We start from the raw sequence: 22,808 nt of genomic DNA on the forward strand, positions 1-22,808 counted from the left end.
CTGATATTAAATTTAGATCATCTGGCAACATTCATAAAACAGCACTTGCGGCCCACTGTACAGAGAACGGGCACCAACCAGATTTTAAAGCGGTGAGCATCCTAGAGCAGGAGACAAATTATAGCAAAAGGTTTAAGTTAGAAATGCTACACATAGCAAATACACCACCAAGCAAGAGACTCAACTACAAAACGGACACAGAAAATTGCTCACATATTTATAGACACTTACTTGATTCACAAAAAAACAAAAAATTAGTTCTGAACTGCATGGCGAACTAACTAGTGTCGTGTTTCGGACGAGATAATTAATGTATGTATGTATGAAAAATTGTATCCTAATTGTATTCAGTTTTATATGTATATTTGTTTGTTATTGTTATAGCCCCTGAAGACGATCTCCGAAGGAGGTTGAAATATATTGGGAAATATTTAAAAAAGTGTTTTATTACATTGGAACTCGAGCCGGCAAAAATCACAGTTTGATAACATTTTTATTTTATTATATTAACTATTTTTACGTTAAGCTCGGATTCTTAATCGTTGTAGTGTAATAATTTTTGTGGGAAAGCCATCATGACGGTGGGAGTAATCACACCTCTGCCACCCTCGTCCTGAAATATAGGAAACATTACCATCGTTGCTGAAGGACAACAACGGAGGGAATTTCATTCCGCGGCGGGCTGAAAGGCTTTGAGGAGGAACTTAGTTTTGTCCGGCAGCTTCATGGCTCCGCAAATGCAGACTGGAATGAATCAAAAGAAAACTATACTGCAAAATAAACATTTATATCCCTTGTCTCTGAAAATGTTTCACATCACAGGACTTGGCACTGATTTAATGTACATACGGCCATATTTTTCACGACGTGAATCTTGCACATAACACAACAACTGGACAGCCACAGTTTCTGCTTCAATACAAATGCATCCGAAATTGCGTACATGCACAAAAAAGTGCATCAAAATCCTCAAATCGCTGCAACGAAGAAAGTTGCATGGCTGCCAAATTTCCCAATTAGAACTGCCACGGAATATCTTCTCTGAGCACCGGGGCATCCAAAAAGACAATTGATTGATGTAGTTGCGCCTCTAAGGCAGATAAGAAGATATCTGCATAAGCCCTATGACGAGATCTGGTGTAGTATGATCCAGAGCAACACGAACGCAGAGTCTGTGATTTCCTTCAAAGTCAGGATCCCGCCTTTGCAGACATCGCCGAAGAAGAATGCACACTTCCGAAGGATATACGCGTTACTCTGCCACAACTTCGATCTCTATGTATGGTCCAGCCTGGTGTATAGCATAAATCATCTATTCGTCTGTAATGTCGAACGAAAATCTGTAACCTTTTTAGTATAAACATATGGAGGATTTTATTTAAAATTTCTTGAGTGTTCTAGTCTATTAACCCAGGCGAGGGATTTTTACAACAAAAATAAAGACTATGCGCCTAATTCTGTCGATGATACACAGGAATTTGTATATGTGCGCTGCTCTCTGCATGTCATCAAAATAAAATCGGGATGTCCCACTTAACGCCAAAGTGGGGGAAAAGGTGTCGGAAAAATTCAGCCCCCACAAATTAATATCCCCCAATTGGACTAGGTGGATCCTCCAGCTGCGAAGACCTGCAACATCTCTAGTGATGGAAGTAAGCTGTATGCTGGTATGAGCACATTAGGACCATGCATGGTTAAATCGTACAAATTAAAAAAATAAATAAATAAAAACAGACTATAAAACCGAACTAAAAAAATTCATACCCAATTTTCGATCTATTTTATTTTTGCATTTGTAAAACTCAAATATACTAAAATTTTTGTTCATATCCTTTGGTTTGGCATTTCCAAAAAATTTGTGAGATAGATTTAAAATTTTTTTTTAAAAAACAAAAAACCATTATGGCCGCCGAGAAGAGAGAATGATGTTACTTTCCTATATTTTTATCATGGGCTGATGATATCATCTATAAATAGACTCAAATGCATATTTAATAATAACATGATTATAATACATTAGTCAAAACTAATATCTATGTGCAATTTTTTCTTGCCTTTGAGGACGGAAATATATCAATGATATCATCAAAATTTATCATTTGAAATTTTTTTCCCGCACTTAATAACGTTAGGTCACTTAGGCGACCTTGCCCCATCGTTGATCGTAAATGTGTTAAAATCAGTTTTAATTTGCTGAATGAACGTTCGCAGCTCGCAACTGATACTGAGATAGTTAAGAGTATTTGAAGTGCCACTCGCAAGTTTGGAAAAACATCTTCTCCATACGAGATTATAAAAGTAAGTAATTCTAACGTAGTTTTCGGTTCAATTTCTTTTCTACTTTTTGATGGTCCTTTGCCGGATGCAGATCCGGTACGTTCCGGTAACAAGTACCATAAAGGTACTATCCCGATCATCTGGGGTACGATTTGGTATGACCACATGGAATCCGCCCCCTAGATCCATCAGGAGTTAGGGGTCGCCAGAGCCTCGCCTGTTAATGAAACAGGCTTCGCAGCGGGTAGGTGAGGTTGACAATTGGATTGGAGAAGCTATAATTGCGCTGGCAACTCCTTGAGAGGGTTGCGCTACACAAACTCTTGAATCCATTTGGTATTTTAGTCGCCTCTAACGACAGGCATACCTACCGCGAGTATATTCTAAGCCCCCTAACCCGCTGGGGGCTTTGTGAGATTTTAGGCACAAAAGCCTAAAATTTCAAATATTTATTGTAGTTAAATGAAAATCAGACATTTTTTATACTCACCCATTTCATATTGCATATTTCTTTCGAAATCTTCGGGAGTGAAATGCACTTCACATATGTGTGCTGTTTTGAGATTCACCACGTCCTTTCGGTGGCAAAAATGAAGCCATTTCTTAGCCACTACTGCATCCTTCGGAAAATGGAAAATTCTCGATATGTTTTCACTGGTTTTCTTGTTGTTGTTATTACACCCAAAGACAGCACAACGCAATATTAATATAATTATTTAATTAAAACTCTCACAATAACACTAAATATGTGTATATAAAAGCACGGCTAAATGAAAAGGGTCAATTCATACGTCATCAAAACAGCTGATCTAATGATCATCTAATTACATGCGCATTGCCAAATCTTCTTTTGTGATTTGTGGAAATGAACTAGGTGTGCGATATGATAGTATCTCATAGTTTCGTAACTAGCGATAGTTTTTATTAAATAATAGAAAATATCGAATAATGACACTATCGATAGTTTGCAGCGCCACCTCATGCGCCCATTTCAAGCACTCACTCTCCAGGTATGCTGGGTCGATCTCTGCTCCTAAGCGTTGGACAATTATTAGTACTGCACTGTACTGTGAGAGGGCTCTATCCGTACAGCTTTCTCAGTTCGGATTCACCTGCCATTCCATTACGGAGCATAACTTGTAGCGCTTTTGTTTTCCTTGGCAGACGACTTCGTGCTTCCTCTTTTTTTATCACACGGCCCGATATCGCTTGGACTCCGTTGAAATACAGTCGAATATACCCCTCTCTGTAAATCTTCCAAAAGGCACGATCCGGATTAGGCGGAGTTGGGAGTTCTTGGTCATTCCTAAAATGCGGAACGGCGTAGATTTAAGCCCCTTAACCGCTCAGCCACACAGTCGGGCGCAATGGAGTTCGGCTAAGTAAGCGAGGTTGTGGACTCAGTTACCTTAAATAAATTTCGCTTAAAGGGACTTGAACACTTTTAATCTACAAAAACGCTGGAAAATAATACCAGTAATAGTTTTGATTTCTATACTAGTGCATACTTACCAACTGCCAATTTAGCTGAATGTTGCCTTCACCTCCGCTTTAATCATTTAAAAAGAAAACGCATCTACTGTTGTCATGAAGAAGTGAAGAAATTTATAGGGCGATTTATTAAAGCTAGCCTTGCTACCATGGACAACAAATCATACGCTTTTTCATTGTTGCAAGTTCAAATGAAGTGCTCCATTAAATTCTAATTATGATAAAATATTTTTTACGAATCGCTTTGTTTTACTTGCATTTCAATGGAACGAAAAAGATTATTTATTTTGGTCGAAATTTGAAATTTATTAGCCATTATCATTAATTTGGTGACAGCATTATTCGTACAATGTAAACCCACTAGATAGTTGGACACAAATGACCCACATTATCAAAATTTTAAGTGATTACTTTTTGATCCTCTGTCCTTTAACAACGGTTGGGCGACTTTTAATATATCCCTTACGTCGCTTAGAATTCTGAAAAATATGTATATGTTAATAAATATACAAATTAATAACGCAATGCTACATGAAAACTTTGCACGTGCTATCAAATTATGTTTTGCCGTAGCCTACGGAACAGTGGCGTAGTGAGGGTTTCTTGCGCCTGGGGAAAATATTATTTTGGCCCTCCCCCTATATTACCAAAACTATATAATTTTATATATTCAAAAATTAATAAACCAATAAAGTCGTAGTCTGAAGCATGATACAAATATTCCAAGGTGAGACCGGTGAGAATCAAATGACTTTTAAACATTTTTTTTAATTCTCACGGCTCTCATATTTTGTTATTTTGATTTTGTTTTCATTACAAAAAAATTTACATAAACAAAGATAACATTTTTATTTTAAAAAGTGTTGCCGATGAAAACGAATTTGTCTCATAGTTCCTATCCCACTTAAAATTCTGCGATAAAAACGTTGGCATTAACAGTTTAACAGTTTTTTGGTTTTTGGGACTTGTTTTGGTCGAAATCGATTTTTTTCATTTTCAAACAAAAAAAAAATTTTTTTTTAAACTGTTAATGCCAACGTTTTTATCCCATAATTTTAAGTGGAATCGGAACTATGAGACAAATTCGTTTTCATCGGTAACACTTTTGCACGTTTCTGAGAAACCCTTAAAAAAAATGGCGAAAAAATAAGTTTTTTCACCAAAACACTCCTCAAAACCCAAAAATATATATATTTTTTTTTCAAAAAACTGTTATCGCCAAAGTTTTCAGCGGACAATTTTGAGTCGGACAGGTTATACATGAAAATTTTTAAATCAAATGAAAATTTTTTAAGCAGGTCATGAAAAAAACCTTAAAAATCAAAGAAAAAAGTCAAAAAACCCAAATTTTATATTCAATGGATATGAGCAGATATCTCTTAATGTTTTGGTTTAGGTATAGATTAAGGTGATTATGTATATGTAGGTATGAAAGGACAGACATAAATAGAATTGACGGTAAGTATTGCTCGCACAATTATTTCAAGGAATCTAAATTTATCACGAAATTCTTACTTTATATAGTAAATTTAAGCAATCTCAATATGCGTGTGCAGGTATGAAACAAAATCATAACACTGGTTTACAGCCAAAATGCACCAGAGACGCCATTACGAAATTCCTATGTAAAATCACCCCCTGATTCCGAAAATCAAGGTTATTTTTAATTCTATGGTAACGTTTTTGAGACATTTACGAATAACCGTTTTTTCAAAAAAAAAAAAAAAAACGTAAGTAAAGTAAAGAATTTGCAAGAAAGTAGTGAGAAATGAATACAAAAAAGACGGTGTTGTTTACTTAATTTACGGTGTTTTTCTAAAATTCAATTAGATATAATTACATAATTACTAACATGATTTTTTTGATGGTAGCCCAATTGATCTACCTCAACGTTGTTTATTACACATACATATGTGATCCGTGACCTACTTTTGGTTGTCCTATATATGGGGTATTCCATCCTATTTCGACCAATTTTGAACCCGACCCCTTTAGAATTGGCTGAAAGTTTTTCTTTTTTTTTTCTAGCTTACGAAAGACGTTTTTTAGAATTTTTTCATCCAACTCAAAAAAAAGTTATGAATTTTAAAAAAAAGACCGTTTTTGTTTTCAAAATGCTATAACTTTTTCAAAAATTGACCGTTTGGGATCTTTTTTTTTTTAAATTTGTTTTTAAATGTGCTTTTCGGAAAAAATTCACAAAAATTTTTAAAGTTTTTTCTTTGTAATTTTTCAGTTTTTCGATATTTTTCGAATTTCGCCATTTTTTTTCTCATAAAAAACTTCAATCAATTCTGCAATAATCCCCACTAATCCCGGAGTGGGCCGATTTGTACGTGTATGTAAAAAGGTGTATAGCTAGCATTAAATATTGCTTTGTTAATGCAAATTAACTTTACATTTATTAACGCAAATTAATTTTACATTCAGTGCATATGAGCAGATATCTCTTAATGTTTTGGTTTGGGTATAGGTTAAGGTGATTCCAGGTAAGTATATATATCTAGGTATGAAACACAGACAGAAATTGAATTGACGGTAAGTATTGCTCGCACAATTATTTCAAGGAATCTAAATTTTTGCACCAGAGACGCCATTATGAAATTCCTATGGAAAATCACCCCCTGATTCCGAAAATCAAGGTTATTTTTAATTCTATGATAACGTTTTTGAGACATTTACAAAAAAAAAAAAGGTCCAATTAATCATATATATCCCAAGAACGAATTGAGCAATTCCAAAACGGTTTGTAGCCTTTAAAAGGTAATAAAATTTGCTATAAACTATGCATACAACACTTTTTGCTAGGCCCTGCAGATTCCAAGATAACGAACAATCATTACGGATTTTTTCAATTTTTTTTTGTAAAAATATAAAAAAAATTGTAGTTTGCTAGGAAGGATCTCGAAAACTTTTTATTTTTTTCCAGTTTTTTTTTTCTCTCTAAGCTCTGTTTTATTACAAAAAAAAAATAAATGCGGGAAGCCCGGTCACATTGCACGTCATTGCGATATTGATCCTAGTGGTTTCAACAGCATGGGTGGTCTTAATAACAAAGCTGGACGGGATGAGCAAGAGCGAGTAAAGTGTAGAGATCGAGAACCAGCTCAAGCTATTGAATGTCCTGTGATATCTGTGTCGGCAAATTGGAAGGAAATCAGGCAGTCTTGCCGTCAGAGGGAATGTGGATGGCAAAGAACGTGTACTGACTGTAGATACGGGCGCATCTCATTCCTTGATTCGATCTGATTTGGTCAACAGGAGAGTAAAGCCATTACATGGAGCAAGGTTGCGTACGGTCACTGGCGAGTATAACCAAGTCCGAGGAGAAGTGATCTGTGAAGCCTTAATTGGGAAGGTCATGGTTCTACACAAATTCGTTGTGGCGGAGATTGTTGATCAGCATCGATATGCAGAGAAGGGTTATGCGTTACAAGAACCAGGATGTACCACTTAACTTCAGTTTGGGGAAAGGGGTCAGCAGTAATCGAGTACTGGTGGAGAAGACTCGACAAAGGCCACGAAAGTCAAAGGTAAAGGTTGATGGATCGAATGGGCCAAATAAAGCGAAATCAAAAGTACCTGCGCGAGAAATACTGGCATTGACAAAACCAAATGGATGCACATAAACGAAGGAAATAATTTCCCAGAATGAATGCGAGGGTAGGTTCAAGCCAGGGCGCACTACTGTTGTGAAACGTGGGAACGATACTGATTATGCGACGCCAATCCGTCAAGCGCAAGCTCTACGAATTAGATCATTGACCAAACAACAGAGTGTGAGGGAACGAACCAGGATAATGAGTAGTAAGTGGAAACACAAGTGCGACGAGAACAAAAATTCTGAAGGTTTCTTGGAGGGAGATTTGGTACTGTTATACAACCCTCACCGGCGGAAAGGTGCTCCATCCAAATTTCGGTGCAGTTGGGAAAGCCCGTACAAAGTTGTGAAGAAGATCAGTGATACCATCTACCGCATACAAACCATTGGGAAACCACGAAAAGAAGGGTGGTTCATTTGGAGATGCTAGCGGCGTTTAGATCAGGAAATTTCTCTGATCGGGACGACCAGACTTAGGTGGAGGGCAGTGTGACGAATATTAGCAACACTAAGGCATACTATCATCCCTAAGCCGATACTAAGCAGTCACTTGTATCTACATAAACAAGTCAATCATTATGTCTACACATATGTACATACAAGAAGCGGAGAGATATGCACAAACACATGCATATCATGAGTATCTGAGATGTTCACAAAAGTATGCAATCATCGGTCGAGGTTTTACTCACATATACAGGCGCATATGAGAAGCTATAAACGTGCATCTGTAGTTTATAGCTGGTGAGTTTATAGCTGTTAAACAAGTAGTAAATTCTAGAAGGAGAAACGCCTAGAAGTATGCCGACAAGGAAACCGAAGAGTATAAAAGCAGCACCAGATGAGGCATGGGCAATCAGTTTGATTTAAGCACGCTATTGGTTGCGAAGTATAAGTGTTATTGTGAAGTACTCTAATAAAGACCATTTTGCATCATTGAATACTGGAGTTATTTATTCAACAGTTTAGCGATACGAAAGTTAGTAGAAGGTTGCAAATAAGCGGAATTGCACTAAAATCGTTACAAAATATATCTAAAGGATGAATTGAGCAATTCCAAAACGGTTTGAAGCTTTTAAAAGGTAATAAAATGTGCTATAAACTGTGCATACAACACTTTTTGCTAGGCCCTGCACATTCAAAGACAACAAACAATCATTACGGATTTTTTCAAATTTTTTTGTAAAAATATAAAAAAATGTGTACTTTGCGAGGAAGAATTTCGAAACGGTTTTATTTTTTGCAGATTTTTTTCTCTCTAAGCTCTGTTTTATTACAAAAAAATAAGCTTTCATTCAACGAAATCGATGTACTAATACAAAAGTTATAAGCATTCAAATAAATATATCCATATTGTAAAACTTAAGTACCCTACAAATAATAGCATATGTACATATGATTCTGTCTTAACTCTATGATTATATTTTATAATTAAAAAAGTTATGTGTCTTGTTTTGACGCTTATTTAGATTAGGATTGGTTTCTATTATGAGAAACCAACAGTAGTCACCCATCATAGCGACATCCCAGAATCCTTGATACCGACTTTCAATCATTTTCATTTGCTGGTGAAACCTTTCGCCATGCTCGTCACTTTCGTCGCCAAGATTTTGCGGGAAAAAATTTAAATGGGAGTGTGGAAATGAATTTTTAAAGACATATTTTTTCCTGAACGGAAATATAAAGGTATATTAGATAAATACATAAGTGACACATTAGTATATAATTTTCTTAGGCTGGATTTATCTTTCAATTCAGAACAAATTTTTTGTTTACATTTTTCTCGTTCTTGTTTGTTCGGAAGTAGACGATGAATTCAGATTTAGGGCTATATATTCTCATGTAAATTTAAAAATTTTCATACAAATTTTTTGTTTATCGGGCAGATAGGTTTTAAAGTTAACTGAGAAAACGGTCTTAAATATGTTTTTTTATTTACCAATTTCCGCATAGTTTTTGATTAAGTCATTCACTATCATCTCGTAGTTAGGACTTTTGTGTTTGCCTAAAAAATAAGTAACGATCTTTTCAAAAGAATCCCACGCTGCTGCCTCCACTGGTGATAATAGTTCTTTGAAATGGTTATTGGTCATCATTTTCCTTATTTGCGGTCCCACGAAAATCCCTTCCTTTATTTTTGCTACTGAAATCTCTGGAAAGATTGTCTTCAAGTGATGAAAAGCTTCGCCTTCTTTGTCCAAAGCCTTGACAAAGTTTTTGATAAGGCCGAGCTTGATGTGGAGAGGAGGTAGAATTCTTTTTTTCCTTCTTTAAATGTGGGGAGTATTTTATGTTATCCGCCCCAACTTGATACCCGATTTGTTTTGGCCAATTCTTTATGATGTAGTGGTCTTGACGAGCTCGGCTATCCCATTTGCATAGAAAGCAACAGTATTTTGTGTATCCACTTTGTAGACCACATAGCATTCCAACGACTTTAAGATCAGCACATATTTTCCAATCATGTTCTTCGTATTTGATTAATTTGAGCAATTTTTGCATTACCTCATACGTTTCCTTCGTATCTACTGCATACGCGATCGGGATAGATGACTTTTGGTTGCCAATATGCAATAATACGGCATTTAAACTTAATTTATTGCCGTCTATGAACAATCGCCACTCTTTTGAATCATATGGTTCGCCAAACTGTTTGAATAGACCAGCAATGTCTTTGCAGTAACAATCACTGTCCTCCTTCGTATAGTACTTGGAAAATTGTTCGTGACGAGTTCTATAATATGTTACCTTAACATCGAATGAAACAAATTTAAATTGCTGCATACGAGAGGCGTGTAGTTGGGCCTTTTCCGTTGACAATTCCAAATCCCTTATCCAATCACTGAGTTGTGCTTGTGACAAAGAGTTTCTTTTGTTTTCCGTTTGAAATCCAGTACAACATGATGCCGCGTAATCAGATATTGCTGTTGACAATGAAACTGGAGCCGGAACTAAAGTTAAATTTGATTTTGGCAATGTAGCTTCCTTTGAATTTAGTTCTGGTAATGATACTGTCTATACGCTCGCATAGGTTGCTTTCCTTGACTTTCCAACCCCAAGTACTTTTGTAGTACAAATATAGCAGTCCACTTCATTCGTGTAATAAATTTCATATGTCGCCTAAATAGATAGTTTCAGAAATTAGTCAGCTATGCATTAAAAGGGAGCAAATTCCTAATTTTTACAACGCAACTTTTTGTTCCGGTTTCCGAAAAAATCAATTCGACTCGACATGTGGTGCACACAGTATTCGGTGTCCATGGTTTTTAGGCTCAATTCAAAAACACTTATAGTATGTAACTTTCAAAGGATTTGAAAACACACGTCGCATCCTTTTAACGATAAATTGACCGCAGATCAAACAGAACATATCTGGATCTTTTGTACACTCAAACTCTCGCGCCCTTTTATTCATATTATATTTTTAAGTAAATGACGGGTTATAAACTTCAGTTATAAACTGAACAGTATCCGGCGAGCCTTGCAGATATTATGAAGGAACAAGGTGCATGTACTATTATTTATACTTAGATCAAGTAAAAATTCAAGCCTACCTAGACAAAAATGTTCCCTAGTTCTACAAAGAAAACACTACCTGCCTTAAAAATATGCTCTTGCTTGAAATATACCTGGGTTTGAGAAAACGAAACTAACAGTTTTTTGTATCTAATAACGCTTCGAAAATCAACCTGCTAACTGATATACGAATACTAACACATACATATGTACCAGTAGGTACTTAAGTATTAAATGGATATATTTACTTGAATGCTTATAACTTTTGTATTAGTCCATCGATTTTGTTGAATGAAAGCTAATTTTTTTTTTTGCAATAAAACAGAGCTTAGAGAGAAAAAAGTGTTGTATGCACAGTTTAAAGTACCTTTTAAAAGCTTCAAACCGTTTTGTAATTGCTCAATTCGTTCTTGAGATATATATGATTAAGTGGACCGAATTTTTTGTTTGTTTGTTGAAAAACGGTAATTTGTAAATATCTCAAAAACGTTACCATAGCATTGAAAATAACCTTGATTTTCGGAATCAGGGGGTGATTTTACATAGGAATTTCATAATGGCGTCTCTGGTGCAGAAAAAAAAATTGGAATTTGTGATCCAGTGTAATCTGCACGGGAATTATCCTGATCAGTGATCGGTGATTATCGAATCACGTTCCCGTAATCATAATCGCTTTGATTTATTAAACGATAGTATTTAATATTGGTTACTTATCCTTTCGTTTTTGATTTTGATGTAGCTTTGAACTTAATTTAGCAAAGATGTAGTGAGGAGCTGGATCATCTTGATGGCCAATACTGATGGTATTTTCTTCACATTGGGTGGTTGTCTCTTCCGATGATTATGTCTGTGTTGCCCATGAAGACGCCGGAAAATAACACTGGCAGAATTCGCACTGCTTGCTGCTGCAAATGGTGCTTAACTTTTGTTAGAATTTATTTAATGGCTTTTTATTACTGAGCCGGACGCATATGAACTCAACTAATTTACGTTCACTTTATTTAAGTAGTATGTAAATACCGGTTCTAGCTCAAATGGTGCAAGGAAAAGTATATACACACACACACATATATGCTGGGTGTCGCATCCGTTCTTCCGGTTTGTGTTCTGGCAGATCTTCCGCTAGGTGGCGCATAAGAAAAAGCTTAGAGCTTTTTACTTTTAGCAGAGCTTTGCCGTAAACATGACAGCATATATATATCAACAAACTGCAAAATACATACCGACACAGGCACACACATCAATATACATACATTTAGATAAGGGCTACTTGTCTCAATGTATATAAATTGGACATATTTTCAGTAAAAAAATGTAGTAAATTGTTTAAAGCCACTTAGCACTCATCTATATTTCACGGATATACATTTTATAAGGATTTCCAGCCGTGTTTAACCAGGATCACTTCTAATAAACAGTAATAAACTTTAATACTTATACATCGTTACTTATTTAACACCGTTGATTATTGTAGGCATATCCACATTATGAATCAAGATCTTAAGGATTTAAAAGCAATTTCAAAAGAAAAACGCTCGAAAAAGCCAATTAATAAAAAAATAAAAATGCATCCGTGTAGTTCTTGTGAAAAGGTATATACTCGGAAGAGGAGTTTAGTTAGACATATTGCAATGAAACATCAATTTATCAAAAAAAACCCGCAGTAGTGCGAGCAGTATAAAATTCAAGTAGACAAAATGTATGGACAGCACACTTGAGAACAAATATACATAAAAAGAATTGTATGCATAATGTAAATAGTAATGTTAAAGGTATTAACGCTATGTTAATAATCGTATTGAGACATACGTTTTGAAAACGATCAACCCAATGATTTAATTGTTGAACATTTTTTTGAAAAAACATTTTAACGAATTATCTGTACTTTTACAGAAATCTATAGAAAAGTATGAAAGCATCAAATTTAACTTTGAGTTATTTTGTAAATATATTCAAATAAAAGAATTCGCTATGTCACACCAAACACTAATGACTGAAGCATTTATGGAGAACAATAATGTTGGGGTAATAATTAAGGAAAAGTTTAGTAAATTGATTGAAAAAATGAAAACATTTCAAGAGCGAGATAGTGGGTGGAGTTTAAGTGAAATTATCCATCTAGAAGTAAACATAAATAAATATTAACCAATTATAGGCTCATTATATATACCAAAAGTAATAGCAGATAAAAAAGCTTGTATTAACATTGTCAACAATGATATATATTGCTTTAAGTGGGCCATAATTTCATCTCTTTACCAACCCTCCAAAAATAGAAAAAGGTGTTCTTCATATCACATTAGAAATATCCAAGATTCCATTATAACTTTAATTAATTATAAAGTACCCAATTTTGAAAATTTAAATTTCCCATTACAAATAAAAGATATTGAAATATTTGAATCAAATAATCCAGATATTAGTGTAAATGTGTTTGATATAGAAGACAATTTGGTAGTAGTGTAGCATTATACGTCATACCCACTGTAAGGTCCATTATACCTCACAACGACTGTAACACACTTGCGGTATTACGCTGTATAAATTCCAAATATATTTTAGTAATAATCATATTACAATATTTTTCCCAACATAAATTATTGAACTAACCCAGACGATATGGAATGCCGAACATGAGACCTATATCCATTCACAGCCAATCAATTATACATATAAACATACAACCCATTGTAATTATACATACTAACATACAAGCCTCTTTTGGGAAAATAGCGAAACACTCAAACTGATCTGCTGACGCTGCTGAATGTACAAAACTACATGTATGGAGTTATGCATACAAAAATACATGTATACAAAGACCGTATACAAACAGACATGTATGCATTCTCCATTCCCTATGTACTTAATTTTAGTTATTAGTATTTAGATATTTATTAATGTATAGGTTAAGCAAATTAGTATAAAAGACAAGAATTTATTCAATAAAGTGAAGATTTAAGTCGCAACCTTTAACTTGCAACGTCTTCTTATTCCATCAAACTTTTCAGTAGGTAGAGATATACGCCGCCGATAAACGCCGCCGCCGCCGGTGATTAGGGTCATTTTTCGCACGCCACCGCCGAGAGTCAAAAATATCGGCGCGGCGGTGGCGGCGTTCTATATTTTCTACTCGTTTAAGACTGTTTATGCCATTTATTGTTCATGTCGAAAATTGGTTGGATATGGTCGAAAGTGGTATCAACGGATGCGCATTACTGCCAGTTATAAGAAACTAATTGCGAAATTTAACTCGTTCTAAATATTCAAAAGTTATTTAAAAAGACAGGCGTTTTCGATGTCAGCGTAACACGGACTTTCCATCACCCAATTCACCAAGTTATTAAAACAAAACACTACAAGAAAAGTTATATAATAAATTTATATGCTCACTTTGCATATTTTTTTCAAAAAATTAATAATGAACAATGAATTCAAATAAAATGACCTAAGGCATTTCAAATTGTTTTCAAATTGTCCTCAACTTGTAAAAAAAAATTAAAATCCCCAAAAAAGGTGCCGATTTTTTTTTTTAAATATTATATTGCGATTGGCTGAAAGAATAATCGAAATCAGTGATGCTAAATCCTTTAGTAGGTTCTAGGGGCATAAACAGTCCATTGAAATGATTCTTACATCATACTTAAGTTGAGGATATATGTATGTATGCGAAAGATTTGAAAAATCGCTTGGGCTTACATTCAAACATCTGTTGTTTATTTGCGAAATTATACAATAGCGTCTGAAATGTTAATTTTGATTTTCACACTTCATCCTTCAACACCCAAGTCTCCCGGTTTGACATTTCCTAAAGTTGGCGTCCCTATCCAAAACTAGTCCCTTGGAGTGAATTACATTGATTATAGCCTATCAACCAAGTTTAAATATCAACTACACGTTACGGCTCCTTTTACAAATGTGAATACGTAGGCAGTGCCTACTAGGCACATATATTTACCAGGTGAGGCTTTGTCCTTCGCAAGAACACTCAAAGTGGTGAAGCAAAAGCTTTCCGAAGACAGCCGAACTAATGACCGTGTGTGCTACTACCCTAACGTAGTGGACATTCGAACTAGTCTGAAAACTGAAACTACGCGGTCATCCATAATGAGCACTTATATCATAAGGCCGGAAAACAGCAGTAAACATCTTTCAACTTAAAATCGGTCTACTTTCATTCTATTGATTTAAGGAAGACTATTGAAATCAATGTTGTGAACACAAACGTCTGCAAACTTTGGTCTACATTTTAAAAATTTTATCCAGGGTCCTTGTAAAATTTTAATCATGCAGATGTGCCGAGGATTATACGATTTTCACCCATTACGCAATGACTTCCACTTAGATTGCTTATGATTTCGAAGGCGGCATCCTTGGCCGAATAGTTACTCCCTAACGTTTCATGGCGTTTCTCTGGTGTAGCTCGGCAGCATAGCGCGACAAAATCATCCGTTAGAAAGTCTTCGGGGCTACACCTAGAGCTTCTAAGAAAGCGAAGTCGACGAAGGTATGAGTTCGAAGTCGCAGTCCTATAGCTTCTATACTGGCATATGGTGTGAGGGTCAGGAGGCGTGGTAGCGACTGGTTGTAGGGATTGCTACTGTTCGCACATCGGGAATTGTAGCTCTTAAAAACAGCAGAAAACACTGGAGGCGCCCTGTGCTACGAGAGTAATGAGTATTAATAGACCATTAATAGCAACCGTAAGCCGCCTTTGTGCGTGACCGCCAAGGAGCCACAAATGATTTAAAGAAATTATGTTCGCGACGATTATTAGGAGTTAACCCTAGGTGAAACTACGCTTTGCACGAGATATACAGACACAAGTGTGCCTATTTTATGTATCTATATTTCATTTTAGCAGACGCAGCAGTACCAATTCCAAAGACCGGGGTTAGGTTCGAAGCCTCTCTGGAGTAAGTGAACGAGGGACAATCCCTCCGCGAGGAGCTACTCCTGAAAATTTTTGAACGGTCTGCGAGATCTTGAGGCAAAAACCCCAGATCTTTCTGAAATGGCCAACACGTTGATTTCCTTAAGTACATACAAACAAAACCTTTCCTAAATATTATTTTTTTAAATAGAAAAATCAAGCTTTTTAAAGTAAGAACACCGGCGTACGCGATCGGCGTAAACCTCTAGTAATAGGACCCTATTATTTAACAAAAGAAAAAAAATCACATCATATTAATCTTATTTCTTTATACAGTGATGGTTTCAATGAAAGCCATCATGTTTGGATAAAAAATTTAAGTAGATTAATGCGGCATCAAGTTACAAGAGATGAACATAAATTATATTTTTGCAATACATGTGTAATACATTTTGATAAGGAAGAAAAATTACTAACCCATAAAAAGCATTGTAGAAAAATTGTTACACGCATGCCTACACCTGAGAAAAGAATGCTAAAATTTGAAAATTTCAGAAAACAATTAGATGTACCATTTACTATATATGCAGATTTCGAATATATTCTAAAACCAATAGATATACAAAATTCTAGTAGGACTCAATGTGTACAAGAACATATTCCTTATGCCTACTGTTATTTTATTAAAACGTAGAGGAGTTTGACGTTTTTAGCATACCAGAAGATTCTTTATATATAGATATACATATATTAGAATTAGATTTAGATTATCCCATAACCTCTCACAATATTCATAATGATTAACCATTTTGTTTCTCAAATCACCAATCAACTTTGAGTTTTTCATTGAGCCAACTTTTTTATTTTCAAAACAAAATGGTAAATCATTATGAATATTGTGAGTGGTTATGGAATAATTTATATCTACTTCTAATATATATCCGACTAAAGAATCTTCTGGTATGCTAAAAACGTCAAACTCCTCTACGTTTTCAATCCATTCAAAAATATTATGAGGGAGATATTGTGACATAGCATAACCATATAAATTATTAACATCTAAATAAATTATATGATTTGAAGCCTTAGTCTCATCGTAATCACTTAAATATTTATTGTTAGCAACTGAACGCCGTTTGCAACATTGAACAATCCCGCCCCTAATACCCGACATTATACAATTATGCATGTTTTCATTAGTAAACAATTCTAATTCTATTCTAGTTATTTTGAGCATTGCGTTCCAAGTTAATCCTGGAGATGTATAATATTGACAAGGGTCTAGTCGATAAATTCGTTTACATAATTTTCTAAAATTTTCAAAAATGTCTCTGAGGAGTATCACATCTACTTTTAGATATAATAATAAAAAATATAATAAATTGGAACAATTAAATGTTGTCCAAATATTTTGTGCATGCTTATAATCATCGGTACTACACGATTCATTTGATAATTTGTTAAAGAAAAGTGAACGATCAGGTAATTGTGTTTCATTGAGACGTTCTTCTGAATCTAAGTAGTCATATGGAAAAATAACTTTACGTTTCATTAAATCAAAATGATGATCGTTGGGGAAATAAGCCTTTGTTGTTTCTAAATCATTATTACTTAAATTCTTAGCTAAATTGTCTAAGCTAGAAGGCATGAATCGAAATGAATCTAAAAACCTAAGCTCAATGGTATCTTTATTATTAACATATATTCTCTTTGATATTGAAATATACAACTCTTTGTTTAAGGGAATAATATTTATATCCCCCTCTACACATGACAACTCTTTAATAAATAAATGACAATCATATTTAGATAAATTTTGAAAAAATACTGGAATAAAATTTGATATCTGATATTCTAAATTACATTTATTATGTGCTGGACCTCTATATTCACCAGTTAAATGGCAATGGTCTGCTACCCTATCATTTAATAAAAGTTCCATTCCACAAATATGACAACCTATATCCTTGTTTTGACGTCTAAGTTAATTGGCAGTTAATGGATGCATTGTAACTATTTTACTCAATATAGGTGGTAAATATCTAAAACATCATCGAAAATACTTTAAAAAAATGTTTTGGAGCATCAAAACCGCTATATATTTTAAAACGATTCAGTTGGTTATTATATGAGCACTTAATAAAATAACAATAGGCATAAGGAATATGTTCTTGTACACATTGAGTTCTACTAGAATTTTGAATATCTATTGGTTTTAGAATACATTCGAAATCTGCATATATAGTAAATGGTACATCTAATTGTTTTTTGAAATTTTCAAATTTTAGCATTCTTTTCTCAGGTGTAGGCATGCGTGTTGCAATTTTTCTACAATGCTTTTTATGGGTTAGTAAATTTTCTTCCTTAGCAAAATGTATTAGACATGTATGGCAAAAATATAATTTATGTTCATCTCTTGTAACTTGATGCCCCATTAATCTACTTAAATTTTTCATCCAAACATAATGGATTTCATTGAAATCATCAAAATACTTTGGAGTTCGCATACGCGGCGCTGAGTCGAGTAAAGCCTTTGGAAGGATTATGTATGGAGGACTTAGATTGTAACAAATTGTCAGGAAAGAGTCCTTGTAACAATGAGTCACTAAATTAACTAGGTACTAGTTATCACACTCCTCTTCAATCTAGGGCGTTGATCAAACAATTAAATAAAAGCGTTGGGCACGTCAAATTTCTATTGATAGTCATAAGAAAGACCAACTGAACCTTAATCAGGGTATGCTACGCCTCACATTTTTAGAGTCTGACGCTTCCCAAAGCAGCCGCTTCTGTGTACGGGAGCGACTTGGGATTTTTCCCGACCAAGGGCTGTAATTTCAGTGTAAACCCATTTAACTTGTTGCGTCCCTCCCACAAATTGTCATCCTCCCAGCAGATCCTTGCAGCGGGACTGCGCCATACTCTCCTGCTCCGGGAAGGTATCCAACCCAATCCGGGTTCCTCACCTGGCCCCGGTCCTGAGAAATGGTTTTGCTGCGTTTGTCCGAAGAGAATCTTTTTAGGACGGTCACACTCTTGTCAGTGTGTCACGTGCAAGGGATGGTTGCTTAGATCAGGTTGTTCTGGGCTAGACCCAAAAACCCGACGTCCTCGTAACTTTTATAAATATTTTGTGGCTCCTAGCTGTTTACGCCCAAGGGTGTCCCGAACTCTGCGCCTTAGCTGTTTTTGTGCGCAATGTTTTATTGCAATTTCACTTTTATAGCAGCTGTTTGCGTTGGTTTACTAAGTGCCAATATACAGTGGCTCTAAAACTGTTCGCTGACAGTTCTAAAACTGTTCGCTTGTATTTCAAACATTCAGGGTTGCTCTATTTACCATAAAATTTAGTGCTGTATGCTATTTCATTATATATTAAATCTTCATTTTCTTTATTAGTTTCTGAAAACGATCTGCATTTAAAACAGCTGGCATGTAAAAAGCGAGTTAGAACGCTTTGTGTCTTGCTGGCTTTGTGATGGGCTCGCCCATTCAAAGTACGCGGGATTTACAGGTAGAGTTGTGGACAACATCATTGATCCCACCAAAGGAGTACGTTGGTCATGTCCTAAATGCAGATGAACTGAAGTAGATATTTTTAGGCTGTTTAAGCAAACGCGCAATGAGTTTTCTTAAATATCCAAAGAGTTTTCCGTAATAAGTGAAAAGTTTAGGCATTACGATAACTTGTTCAATTCTTTTAAGTGTGCAGTGCGCTGGCACAATGTCCAATTATTATTGCCAGCACAGAATATATATGTTTGTGTCATCTGCCCAATGCAGCCCCTGTTGTTGTTGTTGTTGTAGCAGTGCTTCGCCCCACCCAATAAGTGCGACCGATCACAAATTGTCATCAATATCCTCTCACGACAGTCCAAGGAAACTTGCTGTTTCAACGGGGGTGGACCATAATGTGAGGGGTGTTAGAGGCGTTGGTTTCACATTACAATTAAAGAGATGATTGGTGTCATGTGGGGACACATTGCAAGCAGGGCATACATTTTGTATGTCGGGGTTGATTCTGGATAGGTAAGAGTTTAACCTGTTACATTATCCAGATCGAAGTTGAGCTAGAGTGACTCGCGTTTCCCTGGGGAATGTGCGTTCCTCTTCGGCAAGGTTTGGGTACTGTTTTTTGAGTACTGGATTCACCGGGCAATTTCTGGCATAAAGGTCCGACGCCTGTTTGTGGAGTTCACTGAGGACCTGCTTGTGTGTTTTTGCTTCATACGGCTGAGTTCTCAGGTGCCGTATTTCCTCATAATGCTTACGGAGATGACACTTTAAGCCCCTAGGCGGTGTTGGCTCATCAATCAGATGTCTGTTGGGATGCCCAGGTTTCTGGGTATTCAACAGGAACTGTTTCGTTAGCATCTCATTTCTCTCCCTGATGGGGAGTATTCTCGCCTCATTGTGTAGATGGTGTTCTGAGGACATAAGAAGACAGCCCGTGGCGGTTCTGAGAACGCGTTTCTTCTATTTGATCCGCCAACATCTCACCCCTACTGTCCGACCGCAAGCTTGAATGCCATAGATAGTGATAGGTATTGAAATCGCTTAAGATAATGCGATTATTGCTAGTGAGTAAGGCGCTGATATTAGGGCGGTATCCACTGGGACAGCAGCTGGCAGGAGGGATGTAGATGTTGATGATTTCTAGGTTTCCATCGCCTGACCGGACAGATAAGCCTTGAAGTTCTAAGACACTGTCCCTGCGGCCGATGTCGGGATCAAATAAATGATATTGCACAGAGTGGTGTATTATAAACGCGAGGCCACCTCCATTTCCGCTCTCGCGATCTTTTGTGTGGACATTATACCCAGAACAAGTCTGCAGACCAGATCTTGCTGTGAGCTTAGTCTCTTAAATCGCAGCAATGCGGACGTTGTGCCGCTTCGTGAAATCGACTATCTCCGTGATCATCCCAGTTAATCCATTACAGTTTAACTACAAATTCTGAAGTGCACGAGGGAGACGTCGTCACTCTGGGAGTAAGTGACGGGTGACTACGCCTGGGTTGTGAAAGGCTAGGATGAACTGCTGTTGTGGCCCTGGGATTGGACGTCCTTGGGTAAGCAGTGGTGTATGATAAACGCGAGACTGCCTCCATTTCCGCTCTCGCGGTCTTTCCTGTGGACGTTATACCCAGAGCAGGTCTGCAATGCAGATCTTGCTGTGAGTTTAGTCTCTTGAATCGCAGCAATGCGGATGTTGTGCCGCTTCATGAAATCGACTATCTCCGTAATCTTCCCAGTTAGGCCATTACAGTTTAACTGCAGGATTCTGAAGTGCATAAGGGGAGACGTCGCCACTCTGGGGGTAAGTGACGGGTGACTACGCCTGTGTTGTGGAAGGCCAGGACGCAATTGCTGCTGTGGCCCTGGGACTGGGCGTCCTTGGGCAAGCATTGGGGTACCCGGATGATTTGGGTTTGCGACCTGGCAACATGGCGCGATGAAATCTGTCGGGGGGTTGCCGTCGCGGAGACCAGAACATCTGGGAAAGTGGCACCACCCAAGGCAGGAGCTGCATTGGGCGGATATAAACCAACGCATCAGATTGCTTGTGGATGAACACAAGCGGGCGAAATGGGAGAAGCACCTAAGAGGTTGTAACCTCTCTACCGGTGTGGGTAAACTTTGGTCCACCGTAAAGTCCCTATCGAATCCGACTAAGCACAAAGACAAAGTTTCCATCGCTTTTGGCGACAAAGTGCTGTCGGACGCGAAAAAATGCGCGAGCGCTTTCTGCCGGCAATATATAATGCATCCTACGGTCGTCAAAGATAGACGGAGAGCCAATAGACACGCACATAAACACAAATTCAGCGCGTCACCAATCACCATCACCGCTAAAGAGGTTGAGGACGCCATTGGTCGTGCTAAACCATCCAAAGCAGTGGACCCAGACGGCATAGCCATGCCGATGCTTAAAAGCCTAGGGAAAGAGGGTTTCAAATATTTAGCGCATGTCTTCAATCTGTCTCTTTCCACCTTTGTCATACCTGAGAAATGGAAAATGGCCAAGGTGGTCCCGCTACTAAAGCCTGGGAAACCAGCTAACATAGGTGAGTCGTATCATCCGATATCTCTCCTATCGCCAGTGGCAAAGACGCTTGAAGCCATTTTGCTCCCTTATTTCCAAGCAAATTTGCAGCTAGCCCCTCATCAGCATGGCTTCAGAAAACTCCATAGCACTACCACCGCGCTAAATGCCATTAGCACCCAGATAAATTGCGGTTTAAATCAATACCCCCACCATAGAACAGTACTCGTAGCGCTAGACCTCTCAAAAGCTTTCGATACGGTCAACCATGGCTCGTTACTGCAGGACCTGGAAGGGTCTACCCTTCCCCCATGTCTTAAAAGGTGGACCGCAAATTATCTGGGTGGTCGGCAGGCATCGATGCAATTTAGAAACGAAGCATCAAAACCAAGGAGAATTAAACAAGGGGTGCCACAGGGTGGTGTCCTATCCCCACTTTTGTTTAATTTCTACATATCTAAGCTACATTCACCACCGGAAGGAGTCACAATCGTTTCCTACGCCGATGACTGCACAATAATGGCCACAGGCCCAGGCCCAAAGATCGATGCGCTATGCAATAAAATAAACGGCTACCTGATCTCTCCAGTTTTTTCGCCTCGCGAAACCTGGCATTATCACCGACTAAATCTTCCGCGACCTTATTTACAACATGGACGCCCCAAATGTCGACCAGTTTGAACATCCACGTCGATGGCACTATGCTACCGACTGTCCCTCACCCCAAAATCTTGAGTGTGACGTTTGATCAGGATCTAAATTTTGGTGAGCACGCAGCCGCAATTGTTCCGAGAATTCAGAGCCGTAACAAAATCCTCAAATCCCTCGCTGGCAGTACTTGGGGAAAAGATAAAGAAACGCTCATGACTACATACAAAGCAATTAGCCAGCCGAATACGTGCTACGCGTCACCCATATGGTCGCCAAGCCTAAAAATCATCCACTGGAATAAACTACAGGCCTGCCAAAATACTGCTCTCAGAATCGCCACGGGCTGTCTTCTT

At 37.1% G+C, this 22,808-nt stretch overlaps 1 protein-coding gene across 1 annotated transcript in view; it reads right to left on the bottom strand.

Annotated features, from left to right (window-relative positions):
- Positions 1-4,046: 4,046 nt before the first annotated feature.
- Stt3B (catalytic subunit 3B of the oligosaccharyltransferase complex) overlaps positions 4,047-22,808 on the bottom strand; it is a 276,121-nt gene continuing 257,359 nt past the window's right edge. The window contains exon 5 of the mRNA XM_067760123.1: positions 4,047-4,247. Coding sequence (XP_067616224.1) covers positions 4,176-4,247 — 72 coding nt within the window. The 3' untranslated portion in view covers positions 4,047-4,175. The remainder of the gene's footprint in view (positions 4,248-22,808) is intronic.

This window comes from Eurosta solidaginis, chromosome 1, assembly GCF_040869045.1.
Source record: "Eurosta solidaginis isolate ZX-2024a chromosome 1, ASM4086904v1, whole genome shotgun sequence".
In the NCBI taxonomy this organism is placed as follows: Eukaryota; Metazoa; Arthropoda; class Insecta; order Diptera; family Tephritidae; genus Eurosta; species Eurosta solidaginis.